General features: G+C 28.4%; 1 protein-coding gene across 10 annotated transcripts in view; it reads right to left on the bottom strand.

The window, feature by feature from the left end:
- The window catches only part of Sarm (sterile alpha and armadillo motif), a 199,581-nt gene that overhangs the window by 28,105 nt on the left and 143,762 nt on the right, over positions 1-27,714 (bottom strand). For 9 of the 10 annotated variants that reach the window (XM_065502918.1, XM_065502917.1, XM_065502919.1 and 6 more), the window contains 2 exons: positions 12,579-12,883; positions 12,123-12,510 (listed from right to left, as the gene is read on the bottom strand). In XM_065502918.1, the coding sequence (XP_065358990.1) occupies positions 12,123-12,510; positions 12,579-12,883 (693 nt within the window). Of the gene's footprint in view, positions 1-12,122; positions 12,511-12,578; positions 12,884-25,847; positions 26,228-27,714 lie in introns of those variants that run through there. The other variant, XM_065502928.1, reaches the window with a different exon arrangement.

Below are 27,714 nucleotides of genomic sequence, written 5' to 3'. Positions count from 1 at the left end.
ACAGGTTTTTAAAAAATTTCTACAAATACTGGTAATTTCAAACAAAATTTTGAAAATAATTGCAGGTGAAAACCTGTTATAATAATTAAAAGTTTTCAATTTTCCTGCTCAGAAAAAGTACCAGAACTTTGTTCCTCTGCAATCAATTAAAGTAAATGACATCTAATTTTATTCAAAATTAACCAAGAATTCAAAATATGTATCCAAATAATAATCATTTCAAACAAAATTTTTAAATAAATTTTCTCTTCAACAGAAAATTAAAAAAAAAATAATTTTAAAATTTGCCTTGCTAGAAAAAGTACCACAACTTTGGAAGTTTACTAAGAATTAAAGTGAATTATAGCTTATTTTAATCACAATAAATCAGGATTTTAGAATATTTATTTAAATTGTTATCATTTGGAACAAAATTTAGAAAATATTTGCCGCCAAAATTGAAAATTTAAGAAAAAAATATTTTAATTTCCCTACTTAGAAAAAGTACCACAACTTTTTCATTTTCCAACAATTTAAGTGAATAATAACTGTTGTTATTCATATTAAAATAGGTTTTTAAAATATTTGAACAAATTTCAAACCAAATTTTTGAAAATGTTTGCAGCTGAAAACTTTTCAAAGTTTTCAATTTCCCTGCTTAGAAATAGTATCACAACTTTGTTGTTGTAAAATAAATTTAATTAAAGGATATATAATTTTATTCTAAATTAAACAAGATTTCATAATATGAATCCAAATAACAATCATTTCAAACAAAATTTTTAAATAAATTCTCTCTTCAACAGAAAATTAAAAAAAAATAATTTTCAAATTTCCCTTGTTAGAAAAAGTACCACAACTTTGGTAGTTTACTAAGAATTAAAGTGAATTATAGCTTATTTTAATCACAATAAATCTGGAATTCAGAATTTTAAATAAATTTGTATCATTTGAAACAAAATGTTTAAAATAACTGCCGCCAAAACTGAAAAATTAAGAAAAATCTAATTTAAATTTCCCTACTCAGAAAAAGTATCACAACTTTGTTTCTCTGTAATCAATTAAAGTAAAGACCATCTTATTTTATTCAAAATTAATCAAGATTTCATAATATGAATCCAAATAATAATCATTTCGAACTAAATTTTGAAATAAATTGCTTCTTCAACAGAAAATTAAAAAAAATATTTTCCAATTTCCCTTGTTAGAAAAATGACCACAACTTTGGTACGTTACTAACAATTAAAGTGAATGATAGCTGATTTTATTCACAATAAATCAGGGTTTTCGAATATCTATATAAATAATAATCATTTCAAACAAAAAACTAAAAATATTTGCCGCTGAAAAATTAAAAAAAAATTAATTTCCCTGTTCAGAAAAAGTACCACAACTTTTGGCAATTTACCAACTATAATAAAGTAAGAAAGCCGATTTTATTTAGAATGAATTAGGATTTCAGAATATTGATTAATATGGTAATCATTTCAAACTAAATTTTAAAATAAATTGCCTCTTCAACAGAAAATTAAAAAAATAATTTTCCAATTTCCCTTATTAGAAAAATGACCACAACTTTGGTACGTTACTAACAATTAAAGTGAATAATAGCTGATTTTATTCACAATAAATCAGGGTTTTCGAATATCTATACAAATAATAATCATTTCAAACAAAAAACTAAAAATATTTGCAGCTGAAAAATTAAAAAAAAAAAATTTCCCTGTTCAGAAAAAGTACCACAACTTTGGCAATTTACCAACAATAATAAAGTAAGAAAGCCGATTTCATTTACAATGAATTAAGATTTCAGAATATTGATTCATATGATAATCATTTCGAACAAAATTTTGAAATAAATTGACGCCAAAGTTCAAAAATTGCAAAATTTTTCTTTAAAATATTACACATTTTTAATTTAAGTATATTTAAAAGTGTTCATAATAATATTTAAAAGTAGAATTAGTTTAATTTTTAAATCAAATAAAAAATTAAAAATTCATTAGGAAATGATTGCTTTACAGTTCTTAAAATAAACTTCTTGGTCATAACTTCAAATTAAGATGGTATTTGAAAAATTTTCCAAACTGGTGTTTTATTTGTTATCATTTACTTTATTAGTCGACCCAATATGCAGCTTTAAATCATACAAATAAATGTCAAATTTTAAAAAATTTCCATTTTCATCCAACGTCATTAGGTTTTGACATATTGTTTTTACTATTTAAGCTCCTTAAGACTCTTTGCTCTAACAAGATCTATTAGTTATATCGATCCTCTTTGTAGTATTAAAAGATAAGTTTTTTTAAATTATTTAAAACTAATGATGTCAACATGAAATACAAATGTCCTATACAATGCTTACACCCTACTTAAATGTGGCAAAGTATGTAGAATTTATAAAGAAAAATGCAAAAAAAAATTAGTTTATAGTGTTTACAACGAACTGAATCAGTTTTCTCTTAAAATAAATTTAAATATTTTTTTTCAGTTCACTGGCCAAAGGTTAATTATTATTTTTTTAATTATCAATTTGTGTAAATTAAATTTTCTATTCTATTTAAATTAAACATGAAATCATTATTAATTAATTGTATAATATAAGCATTTATTACAATTAATATGTTTTTACATTACAAATTCAAAATAACATTAGTGGTTTGGAGAAAAGCTCAAAATTCTTGAAATAACATATTGTTACGAAATTGTACTTGAATTCGAATAAAACGATTTTAACGGCTGATTTAAAGTTGCATAATGCTTTCAAATAGCAGTGCCTCTCAAACTGTAACATATCTGTGGGCATTATTAACATTGAATAAAAGCTTTGAGTTGATCATTGATCGTAAGTATGGCAACGCTGAATGTTTGCTGCGACTCGTATATTCGAATTCGAATATTCGAGTTTTGATAGTTAAAGAACATTGTAGAAATTTCACCAGAGATGGCGTGTGTATTCAAAAGCTCTAGGCTTCGAATATACGAGCTTTGACAGTTAAAGAACAATCTAGAGTGCAGGTGGCAGTGTTATAAATAGTGGCAGAGGTTGCAGTCGTTAGAGAGTTTATCAGATACGCTATTCGAATAAACATCAACTGAGTGCCTTAAAGTGTGCTGTATTTTCCAGCGAATTCTTGTACATTATAAAGTGTGTCTGTATTTCCGCGAATTTATAAAGGTGTATAAAAAACTCTAAGCGACTATTTAATTCTGTTGTTGTATATTTTAAATAAATAAAGAGTTGTTACAATTTTTAAACTACTAAACGGCTTTTACAATCAAAAGTATCTGGTTTATTTAAAGGAACCAACGTTTTGAAAAGGTTAAAACGTAACAATATTTTAACTAAGCAACCAAGTTCTAATTTAATTTCGTTTGAGACAGTAAAAACTGATCTTGTTAGATTCAATACTCCAATAAAGATTAAAAAATAGTTATACCATGAAAATGTAACTCTCTATTGAATATTGAACTCTAACTTCAATATTCGTAATTCGAGTGTAGTACCGATCATGTGGAAAACATAGAAAAGATAGGTCAATAGTTTAGTATGATCGGAAAGCTAAAGCGAATAAGATTGAAGAAATCCGAGAGATAAACTATTTCATTCCACTCTTAATAACCAAAAACTCAATCTAAAATCTGAAGTGTGTTTTTGTTCAATTGTTTAGCATACTTTACAATTCGTTTTCATTGTATTTTTAGTTGCCAACAACAGCAGACAACAGTAACTATTTATTTATCATAATATCTATTTATTTGAAATTCTATTTAATGTTTTCTTCTAATTTTCTGATTACTTTGGCTAATGGCCAATATATACTACATATGAATATAATTTTTGGGCCTGCTGTTGCTCATTAAATAAAATTCATAATATTTATAAAATATTTCTTTTATTCAGTCTTCTTTTTCGCAACAGATCAAATAAAAAAGTCATTATGTTTAAAAAAAATTAAGTACTTAAATATTTATTTTGTATCTGCTTGGTGACGCTCTTAAAATTATTAATTTTATTTGAAAAAATAAAGGAACACGTCATTAATTTTGATAGAAAAATTATTAATTAAAAATGTTTATGATTTGCTAATAAAACAATTAAAATGAATGCAAATTGTCTGGCCTTAAAGAGTAAATATGTGAGTGTGTGTTTAGCATACATAATTAATTCATAAGTAAGGCATACTTTTAGGCTTAGAAATCTTATATACCCTTCACCAAATTATACTTTAAAATAAATTTTTTTAAATATTTTTAGGTAAACAAAATTAATTTTTTTTTTAAATTTTTTTTTTAATTTTTTGTAAAATTTTTTTTTGAAAAAAAATTTATGACAAAAAAAATTCTTTGATGAAAAAAAAATTCGGGTTAAAAAATATTTTTCCCGATTTTGACCCATTGTAGGTCCAACTTACTATAGCCTTATCAACATCGTTGCAATGGACTTTGAAATATCTATCATTAGATATCGAGGTTGTCCCGGTTTTTTGCTCATATCTCCGTTATTTATGGACCGATTTTGCTGATTTTAAATAGCAAACTTCTCGAAAGCATGTCTGACAGAATTATTGAAGATTTGGATCCCGAAGATATCTGGGGTCTTCAGAAAATTGATTTCAACAGACAGACGGACAGACGGACATGGCTTAATCGACTCCGCTATCTATAAGGATCCAGAATATATATATATTATAGGGTCGGAAATGAAAAATGTAGAAATTACAAACGGAATGACAAACTTATATATACCCTTCTCAAGGGTAGGTGAAGGGTATAAAAAGAGGGTAGCTCACAAAAATTTAACGAAAAATATGCTCTTAAAATGTAAGAAATATGCACTTAAAAAAAATAGATTTTTGTTTGAAATTCAAACAAATCTCATGCATGAGATTTGACGCCATCAGATTATTTTCTCTTGGGGATATACTTTCTTTTTAATTTAAAGTTCTACGTCTCTATAAAAGGAGCGATTTCCGAACTTCCAAAAATTGTTTTAAAAAAGTACTGAATATATCGAGCCCTTAGCGCCAAATTATCGTAAGCGACAAAACACAAATTTTACAGAAGAAGGTTTTTTCGATTATTTTGAAACAAACAATTTTTAATTTTTTTTTCCTTTAAAATATTTTATGAAAACTAAGCTTTCAGAAAGTAGAAATTCCTTATACATTCTCTTAGAAATTTTTTGCGATAACTTAAAAAGAAAAAAAGTTATTTTTCCCAAAAAAATAGCGAAAAAATGCTTTTTAAAAATTTTTTAAATTGAAATGCATATAACTTTGGACTTAGTCATTATTTTTAAATAGTTATTTTTCCATTTGACACATGCATGTGTTGTTAGTACAATAAAGAAAACTGCGAATATCTCCTAAGCTATAATAGATAATTGATAGCTACGACAAGGTTTTTTGTAGTGCTCGATGAGAAGATTCTACATGTATAATGTTTTTGAAATCGGTACTCAGACCAAGAAATAATATCGTTTTAAAAATGTAACATACCCGAGGTGTCTTAATTTGAGGGCCCTTGGTCGCGCCCCTGGTGGACCCATGAGGTCCACGTTCAAAACTTAAACTCGACAACACTTCTTCTTTGCGCACGTGAAATTTCATTCAAACCAAACTAACCATAAAGTTACAGATTTATTTCCCTCTTTTTATACCATTCACCTTCGTGAGAAGGGTATATATAAGTTTGTCATTCCGTTTGTAATTTCTACATTTTTCATTTCCGACCCTATAAAGTATATATATTCTGGATCCTATAGATAGCGGAGTCGATTAAGCCATGTCCGTCTGTCTGTCTGTTGAAATCAATATCTTCGGGATCCAAATCTTCAATAATTCTGTCAGACATGCTATCGAGAAGTTTGCTATTTAAAATCAGCAAAATCGGTCCATAAATAACGGAGATATGAGCAAAAAACCGGGACAACCTCGATTTTTGACCTATTTTCGATTTATATCTGGATTACTAAGTCATTAATATAGACAATATGGATATCTAACGATAGATATTTCAAAGACCTTTGCAACGACGTATTTAAGACCATAGTAAGTTGGACCTACAATGGGTCAAAATCGGGAAAAATATTTTTTAACCCGAATTTTTTTTTATCAAAACATTTTTTTTGTCATAAATTTAAAAAAAAAAATTTTTAAAAAAATTTGTAAAAAAAATTGTAAAAAAAAATTTTTAAAAAAATTAAAAAAAAATGTTTAAAAACAATTAAAAAAAAAATAAAATTTTGTTTACCTAAAAATATTTAAACAAATTTATTTTAAAGTAAAATTTGGTGAAGGGTATATAAGATTCGGCACAGCCGAATATAGCTCTCTTACCACTGTGTCGCTTACGATAAAATTTGTTTTCTGTAAAATATAAACACTGACTTACGATAAAATCTTACCCCCTATATTTTTGATATAATTAACAATTTTGATATTCTGAGAATGCTAAAACATCAGTCGGTCCATAAAATTTTAATTTCTGCAATAAAACAAAAATTTTAAAAATGTCGCTTACGATAATTTGGCGCTAAGGGCTCGATATATAAAACCTTTTCTTTTTTTGTAGCCCAGTAACAAGTATTTGTTTTGTTAAAGTAATTTAATCTTCCCAAAATTTTTCACATTAATGTTTCCCCTGGTTTCCTCCTTTCTTTTATCGCTGCTACTGCTTAACAAATTAATAATAACAAGCAATAGATTTTATGGCACTTATATAAAAATATTTACCTTTAATTTTTTCAATAACGATTTATGACGTGTGTGTTTCGAGTAAAACATTATTCTGGGACGCAGAATATGTTTGGTAGAGGTCGCCGTTATTGATGAACAACAATAAAATAATAATAATTTTGAACTAAACATTGTCTAATATTTTACAACTATTTAACAGCAAAACATTATTAAACTAATAAGATTTTAGAAAATTAACAAGAGTTTGGAACAACTATTATTTAACACAACTGAACTTGACAACGAAACATGTTGAAAACTATAATAAATAAGTCCTTTTTGGAATCCTTTTGTTAAATCAACTCTCTTTAAGACATTAAAAAGAGAAAGAGAGTAGAAAATAAAATCAATATTATCGCCTGACTCAAAGGATTTTTATTTATTTTTTCCAGTAATAAATTTATTTTGTTTTTTTTTTCTTTTTTCACATATAAAACTAAATAACAAATTTTCACTTTCTCTAAATTTTAATTATTATAGTTGTTTTAGTTTTCTGTTTGACTTTTATTAAGGAATTTAGTGTTTCAGTTTTTTTTTTTCTAAAAATGTCCTTTATTACACGTTTAATACATTTTTTTCTATTTGTTAAAACACACACTTGTTAAATGGAAAAAAAATATATAAAAAAAAATCCTTAAATTGCGTGTTGTTTAAGTTATTTGGTTGTTACGAGCCAACTGGTTGTTAGCTGGAATATCAAAGACTATTTGGGGCGTTGCGTGTTTTAGCAAAATTTGTGTAATTCAGTTAAAGCTAAAACCAAAAACTAAAAGAAAATACTCCAACCAAATACATACAATACTTATGTATATAGATGAAAGTACTTGTCGTAGTTTAATATTTTTTATTACACACCCTTTTTGCAGGCAGGCGATAACAGCCAACCAACCACATTCTTTGTTGTGGGTCAATAGAGGTTATGAAAATACCCTGCTTGAAGTGTTGAAGCTTTTGTTCCCCAAGGATGCATGTAACAGGTTTTTATTTGGAATACTGGCAAAAATTTTATTTAATTAACAATAATTACACTGGGTTTCAAAAATTCAAATAATAATCACACATGGCCCATATTTTTCACAAAGTATTTAAACTGTGTTTGATCTTACCAAACATTTGTAAGAGTAAACAACGTCCAATGAATTTGTCCTAGAAGTAGAGGTTACGCTTTATTGAGTAAACATTTACTATGTGTGACTGTACGCTAAGTGTAAGTTGTATGTCTGGCTGTGTAAATATATTATTTTATACTGTTTGCGCTTACCAAATGTTTGTATAAGCAATCAGAGTGAAACGAATTTTTCCTAGAAATAATGGTTAAGCTTTATTGAGTAAATATTTACTATGAGAGGCTGTACCTTAAGTGTAAATACTTTTTCAAAGCCGGGAAAATTAAAAAAGTTAAATTTTTTTCAAAATTTTTTTAAAAAAAATTTTTATTTGAAATAAACAAGTTTTGAATAAATATTCCTAAATCCTAATTTGTAGTAGAAAGCTAAAGTTATTTTAATGTTTCTGATTAGGATAATTGGCTTTTGTTTACAAAAAATTTGAATTTTATATTTCCCGGCTTAAAAAAAGTACCTTTACTTAGACATTTTAATAACAATTTGATTGAAACATAACTGATATTATTCACAATAAATTAGAATTTTAGAATATCTTTACAAGTAATAATCGTTTCAAACTAAATTTGGAAAATATTAATTATAAATTAGGAAAATAGTAAAATTATGAAATTTTCTTGTTCAGAAAAAGTACCACAATTTTAGCATTTATCCAACAATTTTAATGAATGATAACTCATTTTGTTCAGAATTAACCAGGATATTATAATATTTATTTTATTGATAAGCATTTCAAACAAATTGTTCAAATTATATGACGCCAAAGGGAAAAATTAAGAAATTTATAAAATTTCCCTATTTAGAAGAAGTACCATAACTTTGGTATTTTGCAAACAATTTAAATTAATGATAGCTGGTTTAAATAATAATTGAGAAGAATTTCACAATACTTATTCAAGTGATTAAGATTTAAAACAAAATTTTTAAATTAATTGCTATTAAAAGAGAAATATAAAAAAAATTAAGAAATTTTAAATTTCCCTTTTCAGAAAAAGTACCACAACTTTGTTTTTTTACCAACAATTTAAAAAACAATGAACTGATTTTGTTCAGAATAAACTAGGATGTTAAAATATTTATGCAAATAATGAGCATTAAAAAAAATTTTGAATTTAATTGCCGTCAAAAGTGAAAATTAAGAAATTTATAAAAATATACCTTTCCAAAAAAAAGTACCACAATTTTATTTCTAATAAAATATAACTAGGTAAAAAATGGCCCAAATTTCAAACCTTTTTCAATAGGATTCGTCCTTGGCTCAATTGAAAGTCTCTCGTTAATTTTTTTTATATTCTTTAAAACTGCGAGCTATAGTTTGATTACAAGGTTTATTTGAATGGACAGACGGAAGGACGGACATCAATAAATCATCTCAAAAATAGATTCTGAATCGATTGGTATACGTTAAGAATCCAGCTATTCTAGACTGTCTCGAATTTATGATTTCACCTATCATTTAGGGTGACAACAATTTACATAACAAGTTACGTGACTAGTTATTTTAGCAGGGGGTCAATTTTCCCTTTTTGATTACAAAGAGGCTGTCTGATAGCAAGTCCACTTACCGGTTGCATAAAGTGAGTTAGTTACCTTACTAGCTACCTTACTGGTTACTGGCGGGTGTTATTTACCTTAAATAGTCAGTCCAATAACCGATTTCTTCCTCCTACAACTCTCTAATAGATTACTTCTGTTGGGTAACATAACTACTTTCTGAAAGGCTGTACAAAACAAACGTTTAAAGTGACTACACTATTGGTTACTTAGAGACACTTGAGTGCCAATTGACTCTACGCTAGATTACATGGGATTGCAGTATATTTAAGCAAAAAGAAAATAAACTGTATGAGAAATATATCAACGCAATTTGTATAAAACTAGTTTGTACGAATTTCTCACAAAATGTTTAAAGCCATGGTAGGCGTTCATATTGTTGAGGTTACGATGATTTTCGTCAAACAACCCGAATGTGAACAAAAGAGCGTAAAAATACACACAATTCATTCAGTTTCTTGATGTTGTTGTGGATATTTTATTTTTTACCCAAAAGAGCACACAAATTAAATGCCTCTTTTTGCGTACCACTGGTTTAAAGTGACTACACTCTAGATTATTTAGAGACACTTAAGTGGCATTTGACTACAGGCTAGATTACCTGGGGTATGTAAAGTAACCAATTGACTTCTTCACTTAAAAGGGCACATACGTGTCAAATGGCCCAAAATATATAAATTGGAGTCAGCCAAGTGATCAAACATTAGTGACAGTTACTGTCTATAAGGAATACATTGACTACTTGCTTAACAGCTGGGAAGTTGTAAGTAAGTTATAAAAAGCTGCTTATAAAGTACTCAGTCAGGCCTACAATATATGCTACAGTTACCTTTACACTGTTCAAATATTATAAATTTTTGTTTATTTGAATAAATGGCGTTGAAAAAAAGTGCATTCGTAGCAAATTCCCAACTAATGCACTTCTTCCGGTAATAATAAGCCATTACTGAGTAACACACTTTGTAACGCCTGCTATAAGCCATCTGCATTATTTACAAGTAGCTTTGTAATGCATGGTTTATAGTCTTAATTATCGTCGGTCACATGTTTTAATCTATTATTGATGATGTTTGGTTTCAATAATTCATATTGAAAAAAATGCTCAGTTACGGCATGTTAAACATCTTAAAAACGTTAATAAAATTTAAAAATCTTGAAGAATTAACTAAATTTTAGGTAATTTTGTGCCACTGTTACTAAATGTGGGATCAGACGGCATGTATTCCATATGTATTTTTATATGTATTCGTACATATGTATGTAATTGTGTGTTATATTAGTTTATTGAATTGTTATTTAATAATACATTTTTAAAACATAAGGAATATTTTTAATATATTTTGTTGTATTTCAAAATACACATGATTAAACACTCTAAAATAGCACATGCTCTAAATGTCATAAGGCATACACGTGTATTTTACATACACAGAGTTTCATATGGATCACACGGTATGTACATGTGAAAAAATGTCAGGATACATGTCACAATACCTACCGTCTGACCCCACCTTAAGTTATAATACTACAATTAGGTCGTTAGGATACACCAAACCAAGCAACAGCCACCCACTTTGTTCACTAATATTTCACACTCTTCCCACAACTAGGTACTTAGTAAGTCATGGGAAATTTATAATTTATTTACTAAATACAAAAAATTATTAGTTATTTTTGTTTGTTATATGAGAGAGTATAACTAAATTTGTTAATCTATTACAAGTATTTATATGTTGTAAAATGACGTAAGTTTTTTTACAATTTACTACTGGTTGCCTTGATAGTTTGAACTTTGCGTTTGAAACGCCCCCATATGGGTTAATGACTTTGAGGGGTTGTTTTTAGGCGAAATATTTACGTGATATTTTTGTTATCAAAGGAATTTATTGTAATATTTTTATTAACTTTAATTTTTGTTTCTATATGCGGCAGATTATCTCGCCATAAAGATAATAATAAATGTTGCATAGGCTACTGTGTATTAGCAGATCTACATGGAAAATTGCATCATTATCAGTTGGTTATTTTTGCTAGGACTAGGGTGGGAAAAAGCTTTCAAAAGCTTAGGTCAATGAGGTAGACATAAAGGGATGTTAAGAGATATTAAGAAAAAGCTTTTTTTATACCCATCGAACATTTATTCGAAACATCTCAAAAAAAGTTTAGCTCATAGCGGTAGACATAATGGGATGAAATTAAAAAAAAGCTTTTTAAGAAAAAGCTATGTTTTTACATCCAGCTTTTGTACTAATACTTTTTCATAAAGGATTTTGACAACTCATTCAAAATTTATTCCCTTTTAAGAAACTTCTCACACAAAAATATTGATAAAATTATCTCTTGATAATTTTTGGAAATTGTGAATGTTCATAATACTGAATAACTCGCGATAATGTTCCGAGAGTTTGTAAAGAATTTTTAAAATAATGAATGTTTGTAATATTATGCAAATTATCGATATCGTTCGTTCATGAATCTCCGAGAATGAAGGTTTTGCTGCCATAAACATGAATATTTTGTCGTTCTCGAATGTTTGTAAGAAATGGTGCTAAACATTTCGAATACTTTCGCCAATTAGGAACAGGATAATAAGACCGATAATTGAGTTGGTTTTGCTTTTAAAACGTTAAGCTAAAATCATAAACAAATTAATCTAAATTTAGTTGCTTGAACAGACCTTTTTTTTTTTGTTAAGAACCTTAGAAAAAATATCACTAGTACTTACATGTATAACAGCAGCATTTTCCTCTGTCTTGACACCATCAACCTCCATGCGATTGCGTGAAGCTGCCGCCGCCTTCGCCTGTTGATAGTCAATATCGCCCGTTTGCAAACGTTTACTTTCGGCCAAATTACTAGTGGCCTGTTCCGAACTAAAACCATCCGCCACCACCTTAGTTTTGGACTCTGTTTTGGTGCGTTTCTCTTCGAATTTGACGGTGTCAACAAGGGTGCCCTTGGAACCACTCAAACCATTTGTGGACAATTGATTTGAGGCTTTCACTAGGTCCATATTTAAATTCATATGATCATCATCGTGTTCATGGTCATCGGGAAATGTTATATGAGGTTCACTATTACCATCAACAATATTCTCCAGAGAGGAGCGTAATCTATTAAAAGAAAGAGCAATTATTTATGAAAATAGGTTTATTTGTTATGTTTAGCTTAAGGGACTCACTTTTTCTTAAGCTTATTTATGGCATCTGAACTATTGAGGGCATTTAAGTTGCTGAGATCGTTAATGGAGGGTGGCTGATGACTGAGGGTACCCGTGGATCCTGTTAGGGCGGGTGTGTTGCTGCGGCCCAGGGCCAAATCATTGATTTCTGACATGGAATTTTTAAATTCGCTCATATCGCGTTTCAAAGCTGCCGCTTTCATTTCTGTGGAGGTGGATGAGGAGGACGACGATGATGAGGAGGACGTTATGTGATGTAAACGTGATTTCTTTTCAACACGTGTTGTTGTACTGCTATTAACGACCTGTTGCAAAAGAGAGAAAAGAGAAAAATTATTGATTTTTTTTATATTAAAAAATATAAGGCAAGGGCCTTGAAATATTAACTTTTTTATATTGTTTAAAACAAAACATTTGAAATTATTTGTTATTATCCATAAAAAAGAAGTTTACACAGGCTAAAGTTCTTTTATTTTAATTATTTTAAAGCTTAATTTTAAAAAACTGGTTTTAGAGTTCTGGTTTTTGGTCCTCTAAGACTTTCGTCAGCATTCTTCGATAAACATAATCTATAATTTTCTTATTATTAAGATGTTACATTTAACAAAATTACCGCAATATATCTCAATAATGTAAGTTGAAGAGATGATATTTACAAATGTCAGCAAAGACACAAGAATGCATTTAATGATCGTAGCGGATCATTAAATGCATCTTTTTAATGCTGAAGAAAGTCCAAACTGATCAGAAAGGTTTTTAATTCAGCTATTTTCAATATATTCCTTAACATTTTTACAATATAAGAACCTGACTTAACATCTGATGATTCAAAAGAGCCTCTCAGATATATAGTGAAAACTAATATGAGAAACTGATAAATTAATTTTTTGATTCGAATAAAAATTATTCGAATAATCGGGGAAAAAATATTTTTTTATTCGAATAATTTTTTTAAATTTTGTATGAAAAATTATTCGATCAATAATTGTCGATTAATCGAATAAATTTATTTTCGAGTAAAAATTTGTAAAAAAAAATTTGGACAAAACTATCTCAATGACAATTTTCTTGGAAACGACTTTCTACATTATTTTTCCAAATGATTTTGGATTAATACACCACTAGCCGAACATTATGAAACTGAACTTAAAATCTAACCCCCATTTTCTTCATCTCTGGTTATTTTTTATCGTGACGATAAAATGTTAATTAGAGGTTTATCGTTACGAAAAACGATAACCAGATATTGAGAAAATGGGTGTAAAAGTGCTAAAGTCTTAGGAAGGGTTAAAGTATCTGCCATAAAGTTAGAATGATTTTCCAATTAATAATAAACAATATAAAGCGCTTGCTACCATTAATTTAAATAAAAGAAAAAAATATCATAGACATCTTTTTGCTCTTGAAAGGTCTTCGATTGGTGGCGCTTAGCCGAAATGTCCAATTTTTGATGACTCTGGTACATAAATCAGACTGAATTTAACCGATGGAATGCATTATGTTGCTTTTGAGGGCCGATGTGGTTTGTGGCTTATTCTCAAAGACCTGCAACTTAAGAAAACCCTACAAGAAAAAGTGTATTGGGATAAAATCACACGATCTCGGTGCTCAATACACATCACTTCCATGTGAAATGACCATGCCCTCAAATCGCAAGTGTTTTCAACGCTATATCCGTCCATGCTGAGTTGTTGAAACAAACTGAATAAATTACAGAAAATTCGACAGATGTAGCTTCAAAAATATGGCATCTATCAACTGTCAAAGTTCGGAATTCCCTATTGAAATACCCTTCAGATATAATTTATAATCTTTTTTAGTCAGACGCCTTAAAAATTCAATGAAAGCCTTATACAATCTACAGGTCTGTCAATTAACAATTATTTCAAAAAATTTTTAAAAATTTGTTTAATATTCTAAGGTATTATTATTTACACGTCTGTATATTGTTACGAAATTGCACTATCAAGTTGAATTTAGCGATTTTAACACGGCTTTCCACATCCAACAGCTTTTGTATACATTGTCTTAAGTGGACAGCACAGTACTGCCAACATTAACTGTCAAAGCTGCTAACATGTAGGGTTCTATAAGTCGATTGTTCGAACAATCGACTATTTACTGAAAAAAGTCGAAAAGTCGAAATCGACTTTTTGGTCGGAAAAAAGTCGAACAATCGATTATGTTATCTCAAAAGTCGAATAGTCGATAAAAGTCGAAAATAGTCGATAAAAGTCGAATAGTCGATAAAAGTTATAAAAATAATAAATAAATAAATGTTTATAAAATAAAGCTTTTTTCTACACAAAATTCTTACAACATTATTCTAACTATTATCGCCTTGATAAATTTAATTTTTATTGCTAAACATTACAAAAGGCGCATCAATAAATGTAGAAACCATGTATTTTTTACAAGAAATGGTAAAAAGTTTAAAAAAGTCGAAAATAGTCAAAAAAAATCGATTAACTAAAAAGTCGAAAGTTCGAAAAGTCGACTTTTCATAAACTACCAAAAGTCGACTTTTTAAAAATCGGAAAAAGTCAAAAGGTCGAAAAGTCAGCAATAGAACCCTACTAACATGAATATCAGGATGCACTAAGGTGAAATCAACAACAAAGCTGATCTTAATTTATGTATTTTGAAAGTGCTTGGGTTTTGTCAAACTGATTTTATTTTGAAAAATAATAAATTTTATTTTCAAAGAAAAAAAATTTTAAATCAAAAAACATGAATGAAAATGTGAATAAAAAGATTTCATATAATGAAATTTGGATAAAGCACTATTAAACCGTTGTTAGTTAATATGCAAAAATAAAATTTGTTTATTTTTTATTTGACAAATTAAATTTTGCACTTGTCAGCAAGAAATATTGTGTTTGTTGTCGAAACGCTCTCCCCTTACTTATTACATCATGATGAACATTAAGGCGCCGAAAGCTCTAGAAATGGAGCCTTCTAGTTTTGTCCGTTAGATAATTCATGAAGCTTCTACACCAACATTATGAGGATATATTGTGTATAGAATTATGTTTATTTCTGTACAAAACGGGCACACTAATGTACTTATGACAGCCAGTATTGAAATTTAAGGTAGATCCAAAGCTGCACGTAGGAAAACAATTTAAAAACGTTTGTTACCAATAACCACAAATACAAAACCACTAATTTTATCTCGTCACCAGAATTGTTTCTTCATTTGTTGACCCCTGTGTTATCAGTAATTGTAGCTAATATATTTAAAGTGAAACTCCCTTAATAACTAAAAATCCAAATGTTTCTAATTATAACAAATTTATGTTCCTCTGTTTGTAATTATAAGAAATTTATGTATATTCCTGCAATTTTGTCATAAATTCTTTAAAAAATCATAATTCTACAAAAATTTATTGCTAACTTTTTGTTACAGTATTTTATAAATTTCTAACTGTCTGTCTACATTTAAGAATATGCCAGTATCTATGTCTCCACTTGTCTTTAAATTGTCTTAGTATATGTGTGTGAATTTTTTAGATAAACATGTTGACAATTTTTTAAATTAATAATATTGAGTTTTTTTGTATTCTGTTTTCTTTAAACATTCTTACTTTTTTGCTTGTTTTGTTTTGCTTTTCTTATCAGCCAAACACTTGTTTATCAGATTTTGTTGGCGTATTTTATTTTCTATTATTCTTTTTTTATAAAATAATAAATGATATTGTTTTAGTGTGAGAATATAATTAAGATTTTCCAATTATTTATTGATGAATGCAAATTTTTCTTTTCCAAAGGATTATTTTCTTTACTTTTTAAAACTGTTTGATTTATTTAGGAATTTCTGTTGGTTTTTGGTTACAAACTTAAAACGGCTTGCGCGTTGTGTTAACTGAAAATATAAATAAACTATTTTAAGTGTTTTTCTTAACGTTGAAAGCACTTCACAGAAATTGTAGTATTGTTCACACTAAAATACTCTTATCTATTGAAACAATTTAGCGTAATTTTAACGAGGTTGGCTAGATAAGTCAAAGTAGAGTGTTATACATAAGAGGCCATCAGCACAAAAGTGGTGTAACCTACAATTTTGAAATATATGAAAAAACGTAAATTTTTTTCAAAGGGTGCAAGGTTTGTGGAACTTCTGGGAAGTAAATAAAAGCTTTTTATATAAGTATTTGATATTGGTGAAAATCTTAGGACTTGAAGATTGATATTTTGGTAAACTTGAAAAATTTTATAAATTTTGGGGCGTCATTTATCTTAAAAACTAAAAAAATTATAATATAGTGATTTTCCACGAAGAAAAATATAAAATTTGTATTAATGTAAAATTTTACCAGTTAAAGATATCATAACAAAATTTGGAATCAGTATAGACCCAAATGTTGTTAAATCAATAGCATTATAATTTTTGTTTTTTTTATTTTCAAATACCAAAATTCCTAAAAAGGGGAAAATGTATTCCAAAAACTGAGTTTTTATAGAAAAGTGCCTACTGTGATGTTATTTACCGTGAGATAGTAAAAAAGCTTAGTAGGAGTCTAGCCAACATATAGGGTTATATAAATATGGTGGATTTTCGAAGATCGCACCGATCTTTTTAGAATTTTTTACTCAAACCTAAATTTTTTTTTTTTTAAATTGGCCAATTTTGGTTAGGTCTTCACACGCTTTTGCATTAAGTTTTCTTTTCGGATCATATACAAATTTTATATAGTCCCGAAGAATATTTTTTTCTATAAAAGGAAAAAGTATATGAACTTTTTTGGGAAACGAATCTTTTTACATGTTGCAACTTTGGATGCATAGAACTTTTTATAGGTATGAGATGACTGTTAGCAAGTTTTGTTTTATTTTATTTAGAATTTTATTGCCAATATAGCTGATATTTTAAAAATAAATTTCCAACCCCCGCCTGCCCGCCATATCTAAAAAACCATAAAAAGATCAAGCAAATTAAAAAAAAAAATCAATAAACCTTAATATCTCTTCAATTAATAGAGATAGCGTACACATGTATGAGTATTTTTTATAGATCTTCTAAAAGACTATTTATATTCTAAATTTCAGCTCATTCGGATCATAAATGGATTTTTGACGATTTTTTTTTTAATTTATACCTGAGGTGACAAATTTTAGGGGCTACGCACTGATCCCCATTAGCGGTAGGAAGCTGAGTTTGAATGTATATCAATGCGAAAACACCTCAGCTCCAACCACATGAAATTTCGTAACAATATCTCCAACAGATCCCGAGATATCGAATTATTTTCCAAAAAAATCTTTTTTAAACCACTGTGCACCATGAGAACGCTAGACCACATGTTGCAATAGCTGTAGAACTACTACTTTTTTTAAAAAAAGGAGTAGAAATACTACTTTTTTTAAAAAAAGGGAGTAGAAAAACTACTTTTTTTAAAAAAAGGAGTAGAAATACTACTTTTTTTTAAAAAGGAGTAGAAATACTACTTTTTTGAAAAAAGAGTAGAAATAATACTTTTTTTAAAAAAGTAGTAGAAATACTACTTTTTTTAAAAAAGTAGTAGAAATACTACTTTTTTTGAAAAAGAGTAGAAATACTACTTTTTTTAAAAAAGTAGTAGAAATACTACTTTTTAAAAAAAAAGTAGTAGAAATACTACTTTTTTTAAAAAAAAGGAGTAGAAATACTATTTTTTTTTAAAAAAAGGAGTAGAAATACTACTTTTTTTAAAAAAAGGAGTAGAAATACTACTTTTTTTAAAAAAAGGAGTAGAAATACTACTTTTTTTAAAAAAAGGAGTAGAAATACTACTTTTTTTAAAAAAAGGAGTAGAAATACTACTTTTTTTAAAAAAAGGAGTAGAAATACTACTTTTTTAAAAAAGAAGGTGTAAGAAATACTACTTTTTTTAAAAAGGAGTAGAAATACTACTTTTTTAAAAAAGTAGTAGAAATACTACTTTTTTAAAAAAAGGAGTAGAAATACTACTTTTTTAAAAAAGAGTAGAATTACTACTTTTTTTAAAAAAATTAGTAGAAATACTTTTTTTTTAAAAAGGAGTAGAAATACTACTTTTTTTAAAAAAAGGAGTAGAAATACTACTTTTTAAAAAATAGTAGAATTACTACTTTTTTGAAAAAGGAGTAGAAATACTACTTTTTTAAAAAAAGTAGTAGAAATACTACTTTTTTAAAAAAAGGAAATACTACTTTTTTAAAAAAAAAGAAGTAGAAATACTACTTTTTTAAAAAAAGGAAATACTACTTTTTTTAAAAAAAAGGAGTAGAAATACTACTTTTTAAAAAAGAGTAGAATTACTACATTTTTAAAAAAAAGGAGTAGAAATACTACTTTTCTGAAAAAGGAGTAGAAATACTACTTTTTTTAAAAAAGTAGTAGAAATACTACTTTTTTTAAAAAAGGAGTAGAAATACTACTTTTTTTGAAAAAGCAGTAGATATACTACTTTTTATTGAAAAAGAAGTAGAAAAAAAGGAGTTTGAAAACTATTTATTATGAAGTGGCTGGGAAGTTTTGCTGCACCCACCCGCCTTATAGTCCAGACCTTTCCCCGTCTGACTACTATTTGTTTCGATCGATGCAGAACGCTGTCTCTGGCAGACGCTTCACTTTGGAACAGAGTATCTGATATTGGCTTGATTCGTTCTTGGCCTTAAAAGATGAGCAGTTCTTTTGGCTCAGAATTCATATGTTGCCAGAAAGATGGGAAAAGGTCATAGCTATCAATGACCAATACTTTGAATAGATTTATATTGTACAAATGTTTCAAAATAAAAGCTGAAAATTTGCAAAAAAAAAAATCCAAAATTTTTGAAGATTTTTGTTCTAAACTTGAAACATGAAAAATAAACATAAAAAAATTGTTTGCCCAGCCCTCGTATTTAGCCGCCATAAAATTTATTAAACACATTTACGGCAATAAATCAATTTTTTGCGTACATGTGTCAATGTTTATCAAGTAAACTAGAATAAGATTAAAAAAGAGCTTGAAAAAGAGAGATAGAAATGGAAAAAATATTTGCTAATAATGAGCAATGAAGAATTTTGAAACTACTTCTTGCTTAGACAGAGGTGTAAATTTTTTACCTCCTGTTATATTAAAGTCATGTTAAAGGACCACTGAAGGACCATTCACTAGTTATGTGTTAGTTTTCATTAATTTTAACTTTATTTTTATGTATTCCATTATTCGTTTTAGTCTCTTATCTTTTGTCTTTGACACCAACTTATGCCGGAACTAAATCTACCCTTACTACAAAGTGTAGCGATAAAAGTTTTATAGAATTAACAGCTCTAGTATAACTGGCACCAAACTATATCTCGCTCTCTCTCACTCTCTTTTATTCTTATACTCTCTAAACAAATAAAATCATTTCATAAATAAAATATTGATCATAATAATAATTTCAACTGAAAACAAAACTAAAAAATCTAGTAAAAAATTCAAATTTTATGCGTTTGAAAACACACGCACCATCAGCGCAAACAGTTCAATGACTCAGTTTTATAATTTTGACACTTTGGTTGGGGCCTGTCACTTTCAAAATATGTATGTAGAACATAATTTATGATTTTGCAATTTTATGAAATTTCCTATCACAACTTTTATAAATTCTGCACATGTTTAAAATTTAAAAATAGCTTGTTGACGTTTTAGTGTCTTTTATTATATTTTTTTGTTGCTTGTTTGGTCAATTCGTAAAAATATTTAAATTTCTTAAAATTAATTTTGTTTGTTGTTTGATTTTGTTTTGGTTTTAAATTTAATGTGTGCACATTGTTTTAGGAAATATGTATGTCTGTATATTTGTTTGTATTTACAATACAAGATTTTGGCAGGTTTCTTAAGAAATTTTCAAATTCTTAAGTATATTGAAATTTACAGTTTTAAAATTCTAAATTTGTTTGAATTTGCGCAAATGTTTTTTTGATGATGTTGATGTGAATGGGGAGGCTGGTGATGAATGAATGCTCAAGGTCAAATGATGGTTTTTTCATTATTAATAAAATGAACAGTTTAAGCTTGTTTTTAAATAAATACTAGATTATAAAAGAGCTTACAGGATGTTAAAAAATAATGCTTTATTGTTTTAATTAACAGTATTGCAGGAACTGACAAGCTGTCCTTACAAAGTAATGCAGGATGTAGAGAGTAGGCGTTAGCAATTATTTTTTTCTTTACACTAAAGTGGAAATAACCATGTGCTCATTACTGGGTAATGCAGCAGGTAGTGAGTAGGCATTAGCAACAAGTTTTTAAAAACAGTAAAACTGGTCAAAAATATAGTGTAAACGAATGAACTTAAAAGTAATGCAAGAAATAACGAGCACACATTACTGAGTAATGAAGGAGGTAATGAGTTGACTTTAGCAACAAGTTTTTGCTAGATAATTGTAGTGGTGGCTTTAGCATTTGATCATCTATTAACTTTCCACTAGAGAATGAACTAACATGCACTCATTACTAAGTAATGCAGGAAGTAGTGAGTAGACATTAGCAAGAACTTGTGTGTAATTCGATTATAAATATTTGGTCATATTTACAAAGCTGTTTACAGGAAGTTAAAAATCTGTTTACTTTACAATAGTGAAGGAAATTACAAGCACTCATTACTAAGTAATGCAGGAGGTAGTGAGTAGGCTTTAGCAAACTTCTTATATGAATTAATCCATTTGTTGGTTTTAGCAAACATCTGGTAATAAACTTTACAGTAGATTAAAAAATAATTGAAAATCATAGTTAGACATTCTTCATTACTGGGTAATACAGTGAGTAGACATGTAAAATAATAACGTTACTGAGTGACTGACTGATTCAACATCGCCCAGCCCAAATGACTCTAAGTAGAGACATGGAAATTGGGAAACCTACACCCCTCTCCTTATGTACAGAAAGCCTAAAATCTATCCATTGATTAGAATTTAAATGTTTCGGTTTGTTGAAGATTAGGCTGAATAATAGATTCGGATGCGGGATAACAAAAGATTTAAGATGGACTATAATGATTTTCATGATCTTAAAAAAAACAAGTAAGAGTGCTATATTCGGCTGTGCCGAATTTTATATACCCTTCACCAAATTATACTTCAAAATTTTAAATATTTTTAGGTAACAAGATTTTATTTTTTTTGCATTGTTTTTTTCATTTTTTGTAAAAAAAATTTTTTCGATTGTTATTTAAAATTTTTTTTTTTTTATATTTACATTTTTTTTTTTTTTAAATTTAAAAATTTTTTTTTTGTTTTTTAAATTTTTTTTGTGAAAAAAAAATTCGGGTTAAATTTTTTTTTCCGATTTTGACCCATTGCAGGTCCAACTTACTATGGTCTTATATACGTCGTTGCAAATGTCTTTGAAATATCTATCTATATCTATATTAATGTCTTAGTAATCCAGATATAGGTCAAAAATAGGTCAAAAATCGAGGTTGTCTTGGTTTTTTCCTCATATCTCAGCCATTTGTGGACCGATTTTACTGATTTTAAATAGCAAAATTCTCGAAAGCATGTCTGACAGAATTATTGAAGATTTGGTTCCCGAAGATATCTGGGGTCTCCAGAAAATTGATTTCAACAGACAGACAGACGGACATGGCTTAATCGTCTCCGCTATCTATAAGGATCCAGAATATATATACTTTATAGGGTCGGAAATGAAAAATGTAGAAATTACAAACGGAATGACAAACTTATATATACCCTTCTAACGAAGTTGAAGGGTATAAAAACAAAAAATTCACTGGTGTTTATTCACTTTTGATGCTTTCTGTAGATCCACTCAGGAAATTCTAAGGTTTAGGGGGTAAAAACGGGTAAATTCGGTAACCTTATATCCTCTAAACTAATACAGCTAAAAAATACATCTCCATTTACATGAAAAAAAGTGGACTGGTGTTTGGTACTTCTTTGAAATTCAAACATTTTGGGAGAGAAAATGGGTAAAAACTATATTTTGGTACTTTTTTGAATCATATGTAGCTTTTGAATCAATAAACATAGAAATAAATTCTAAATCGCATTCTATTCATCTTAAAAAATACCAAATATGAATTTGGTACTTTTTGGAAATTCGATATCTTAAGGGGTAAAAATGGTATGAATTATTGGTACTTTTTTCATAAAATATATTTTTGACATAGACATATGAATAACTTATTATGAGCACTCACTATGACACTAAAATCTATTTGAATATAACGTAGAAACTCAATATGGACAAAAAAGTACCAAAAAGGGGTAAAAAGAGGCAAAATACATTTTATTCAAAATTATTAAGCCAATTTTGATAGAAATTTGAAACATTGGTTCCTCCAGTCATACAAAAATTAGCTAACAAGTTATTCTTTGGAATTAGATTGCTTCAAATCCGGGTAATTAATTTGGTACCTTTTTTAAACATATGTTTTTCTTAAGCACATGAAAACAGGCTTTTCTGGGTCAAAAAAAATTTGCCAAAATGCAGTATTTTGATATTTCAAACTTGATGGTTCTTTAAGAGGGAAAACAGAAATTGGTACTTTTTCTCCGAATGGTACTTTTTTAAGATTTTAAATTATTTAACTTATCGACATAAAACTTAGCTGATATAGAGTTCTGAGTGAAGTAAAAATTCGGGATATGGTGGTTCAAGGTATTAAGGTACTATAAAGAGAGAGTAAATGGTACTTTTTTCTTCCTCTAATGGTAGGTTTTGAATTTTCTATTGGATGTATGACTTAAAAAAAGCGGGATTAACAATAGATGGCGTATCTTTTGAATCTTTTTGATTCGAAAATATCGAATTTTGTGCCAACAAAGCGTCATATGCGGGAAGTTTTGCTTTACTTCTTTAATTTGAAAAAAAGGGTCCCTGAAAGACAACGATTGTTCATCAGAGCTTATGGTGAATGTTTTCCATCGGTTTAAATGTGCGGTTCCGAAGTGGTGATTTTGACACGGAAGACAAAGATCGCCCAGGCCAGCCAAAAAAGTTTGGAGACCCAGAATTGGAGGCATTACTCCATGAAGATTGTTGTAAAACTCAATAATACCTTGCAAAATCATTGGTAGCTACTCATGTAGCAATATCATAACGTTTGTGAGCAGCGGGATTCATCCAAATACGAATTGAAGCCGAGAGACTTGAACGACGAATTTACATATCCGAAATGATGCTTGAACGCTATAAAATATAATCATCACTTGCACCGAATCATTACTTGCGTTGAAAAATTAATCCATTACGATAACCCGAAGCCTAAGAGATATGAAGCCCGGCCAACCAGCCAAATATCCATGGCTCTCTATTTGGTGGGAGCAAAAGGGTTCTATCTATTATGAGCTGCTGAAATCTGAAACCTGTACCGAATGCAACTGATTCGTTTGAAGCGAGCATTGGCCGAAAAACGGCCAGCCACAAAAAGTAATATTCCATCATGAGAATGCTCGGCCACATGTTGCGAAACCTGTTGAAAAGTATTTGGAATGAAATGATTGTGAAGTTTTGCCTCACCCGCCTTATAGTCCAGACCATGCCCCGTTCGACTACTATTTGTTTCAATCGATGCAAAACACTCTGTCTGGGATACGATTCACTTTGGAACAGAGTATTCGAAATTGACTTGATTCGTTGTTGGCCTCAAAAGATAAGCAGTTCTTTTGGCTCGGAATCAATATGTTGCCAAAAAGATGAGAAGAGGTCATGGCTACCAATGATCAATACTTTGAGTAAATTTATAGTGTACAAATGTTTCAAAATAAAAGCTAAAAAATTTAAAAAAATCTGCATTTTTTTTTCCTAAATTGTCCTGATGAGCAGTTCTTTTGGCCCGGAATCCATACACAGAGAATATCGATTCGTGAATCAGTGTTTAAAAAGCTACGATAACTAACAAATTTTTAACTGTTGCTACAACTACTGCTTCAAAAAAATGTATGTAGCGGTAGCAGTAGCATTTGTCTTTTTTCGTTTTCTTGTTTTTTTAAAACTACTGCTACCTTCAAAATATAAAACTCTTAACAGAGCAGTAGTAATAAAACATGAATTGTAAATGGAGTAGTAGCATAAAAATACAAATCATTGCTACTGCTCTATATCGAGTTTTAATTTTTAAGGTAGCAGTAAAGTAGCAGTTGATGCAGCAGTTAAGGTAGCAATAAAAGTAGTCAAACAAAATCTACAGTCATAACACCAAAATTGACAGAATTAAACTCTGTGTGTTGTTTTTGTTTTGAGAGAGTTTGAAAGAATTATTCGTTTTTATTCGTCTCAGATGTTCGTGTTGCTAACAGAAAGATCGTGTTTTCTGTGTGTATAACAAAAAAACCGAACTTTTGTTTACAACACGACCAACTTACACAAATATACATTCACAACAACAACACATAATATACTTTTTTGGCTGAAGATTTTTATTTTTGACTTATTTTATTGCTACCTCAACTGCTACTTAGCTGCTACTTCAACTGCTACTTAACTGCTACTTCTTCTACTACCTCAACTGCTACTTCTATTACTACTAATTTTAAAAGTAGCAGAATTAATAAAAAACTAATGACTGCTACATCAAAACTTTTTCTTTTTTAAGGTAGCAATAGAAAATAAATTACTCTGCTACTTTTAAATTTTTCTTTTATTAGTACTACTAAAACTACTGCTACCAAAATGTGAAGGTAGCAGTAGTAGTAGTAATTATTGACTCCGAGTTTTTATTAATTTTTTAACTAGACTACTTGTGTTTTTTCGTTGCTACTGCTACTTGTAGTCTAGTTTTTTAAACACTGTTCGTGATAGCAACCGAATTTGTTGTTAATCGAATGATTCTACCTTAGTAACCGAATTTTACAGTTGTGTTTACAATATTATAGAAGGGGTAACAAGAGTTTGGTTGCTTTAACCGAAATTCTTCTTTATCAACTGACTTTCTGTTGATAGAACCGAAAAATTCTATGTGTGCAACCGAATCATTCGATTGACATCAAAATCGGTTGCTATCACGAATCTGTTTTCTCTGTGTAGCTAGTTAAAGTAAATGAAATATTTTTGTGGCTTTAGCAAACATTTGTCCAGCTTAACAGAGTTCTTAACATGAGCTCTACAATTTCGCTTAAAAATTAATCAGAAAATCATAATTTTTGTGATGAATCTCACTACAGAAACTAACACTATATTTGGTGCCTTGACATGACCAAAAAAATTGCATGACATTTTAGCAAATAAATAAAATTTGTGGGCGTTTAACATTTAAAATAATAATTCTTAGAACTGTGTTGTATTATAATGTTAATATTCTTAAATAAAAACTAACCTGGTTAGCAGTTGTTTAATTCCTTTTTTAAGTTTTCTATTTGGTTTTATATTTGGCGTGTTTAGATTTCCTTGTTTTCGATTAGAAAATACTGACGTTTTTTGTTATTGAAGATTTGATTTTAAAACACTTTATAACTTTTTTTGTACACAATTTTCCATTAATTAGCATTAAAAAGAATTCTTTTAAGGCTGGTTTGTTTTTGTTTAATAAATAATTCTTAATTTATATGTCTTTTTTTGGTTGAGGTATTATTTAACTAAATTTGTATACTTTTAAAGAGGTATTTTATGTAGATTTTTTTATAATTAATTATTAATAATTTCTGTTGCTTTGTTTAGTTAACTTTTTTGTTTAATTCTCTTATTTTGTTAAGGCGTTTTGTTGTGTTATCTTTAAATCTAGAAAACTCTTTTTTGTGTTAAACAAATTTAAAAAAAGAGAATTTAAATATAAATTTTTTTAATTCCCGGTTTTTAAATCCACTTGAAATGTATTTGTTTATGCTTTTCTAAAACCCTTTTCTCCTATAGCATCGATCTATAGGTTTAAACGCTTTCAATGTGAATTTCCAACTAATTTAGAGAAACATTTTTATGTTCAGTGGGGTTTTTTTGTGTTTTGTATATTTCTTTCTTACGTTGGTTCGTTCTATCATTTCAATTTGTTTTTTTTTTTTAAAAAATTGTTTCAATTCAATTCAAAAGGTGTGCAAATGTATGCGTTGTATCTATCTCTCTGTTAAACAGTTTTTTATTTTAAATTTCTGTCTGTCTGTTTGTTTTTTTTTTTTTGCTGTTTTATATGGTTAGCTTTAAGTACTTAAAGATAATTTTAATTATTTTTTGTTATTTTTTCATATTTTCTTTAAAATTAATTCCTTCTTTTTATCATATAAATATTTGTTTTATTTGCATTTGTTGCCTTCTTTTAAAGTATTTTTTTGTGTCGTTTTAAATCAATTGTTTTGATTTCTATTTAGCTATTTAAATTTGTAATTTTTTTTTCTTTGCATTTTTAAGTGGTTGTATAAATCTGTTTGTTGTTTACTAATTATTGTAATTTATAAACATTTATAAGAACATTTCAAGTGTCTTAATTAGAAAGATTTCTATAGAGGAACAGAACAATACAATGCCAGCTTTTGAGTTACCGGAAAATACTAGAGAAGATGTTTGTTTAACAGCGTCTAATTTGTGTTTTTTATGGCTGATCGATAACAGTGTGGTTTATATAGCGTTTTTTAAAACACTTTAATACAATAATAGGGATAACCAGCAAAAGTACTATGAAGAATGAATAAAAATATCAACGAATAAGAATGTTATATTCGAATCTTTGATACCCACCATCATATTTTTCTGATATAACATTAATATTAAAGCTGCTAAAAGCTCTAGAATTCGAACATTCTAGTTTTGTCCGTTAAGATAATTTAAGAAACCGCTGGAAGATGGCACTGTATATAAATAGTGGCAGCGGTTGCAGTTAGTTAGTTGATCATAGGCGCTTTTAGAGCTCACATCAACTGCATTGCCAGTGTATTCTTGTTTATTATAAACTAATTGACCGCCCGGTAGGTAAATGTTAGTTCGTCTAGTTTCTCCAACCCTTCCTGTTCTTATTTATTTGCAAATAAAATATCTAAATTTGTACTGCATACTTTAGGGGCTTTTTTTTATTATAGTTGACTGGACTCAAAAAGCCGGCTTTAGCCGTACTTTTTAATTTTTGTTTCTTTACAAACCATCTCCTGAAAATTTTGAATCGAATAAAAAAAAAATTTGCTCCAGCCGTTCTCACGTGATGACATTACATACATGGACCATTTCATTTTTATATATACACAGAGAAAACAGATTCGTGA

This window comes from Calliphora vicina, chromosome 3 (genome assembly GCF_958450345.1).
Source record: "Calliphora vicina chromosome 3, idCalVici1.1, whole genome shotgun sequence".
In the NCBI taxonomy this organism is placed as follows: Eukaryota; Metazoa; Arthropoda; class Insecta; order Diptera; family Calliphoridae; genus Calliphora; species Calliphora vicina.
This window is presented reverse-complemented; position numbering and strand designations above follow the sequence as displayed.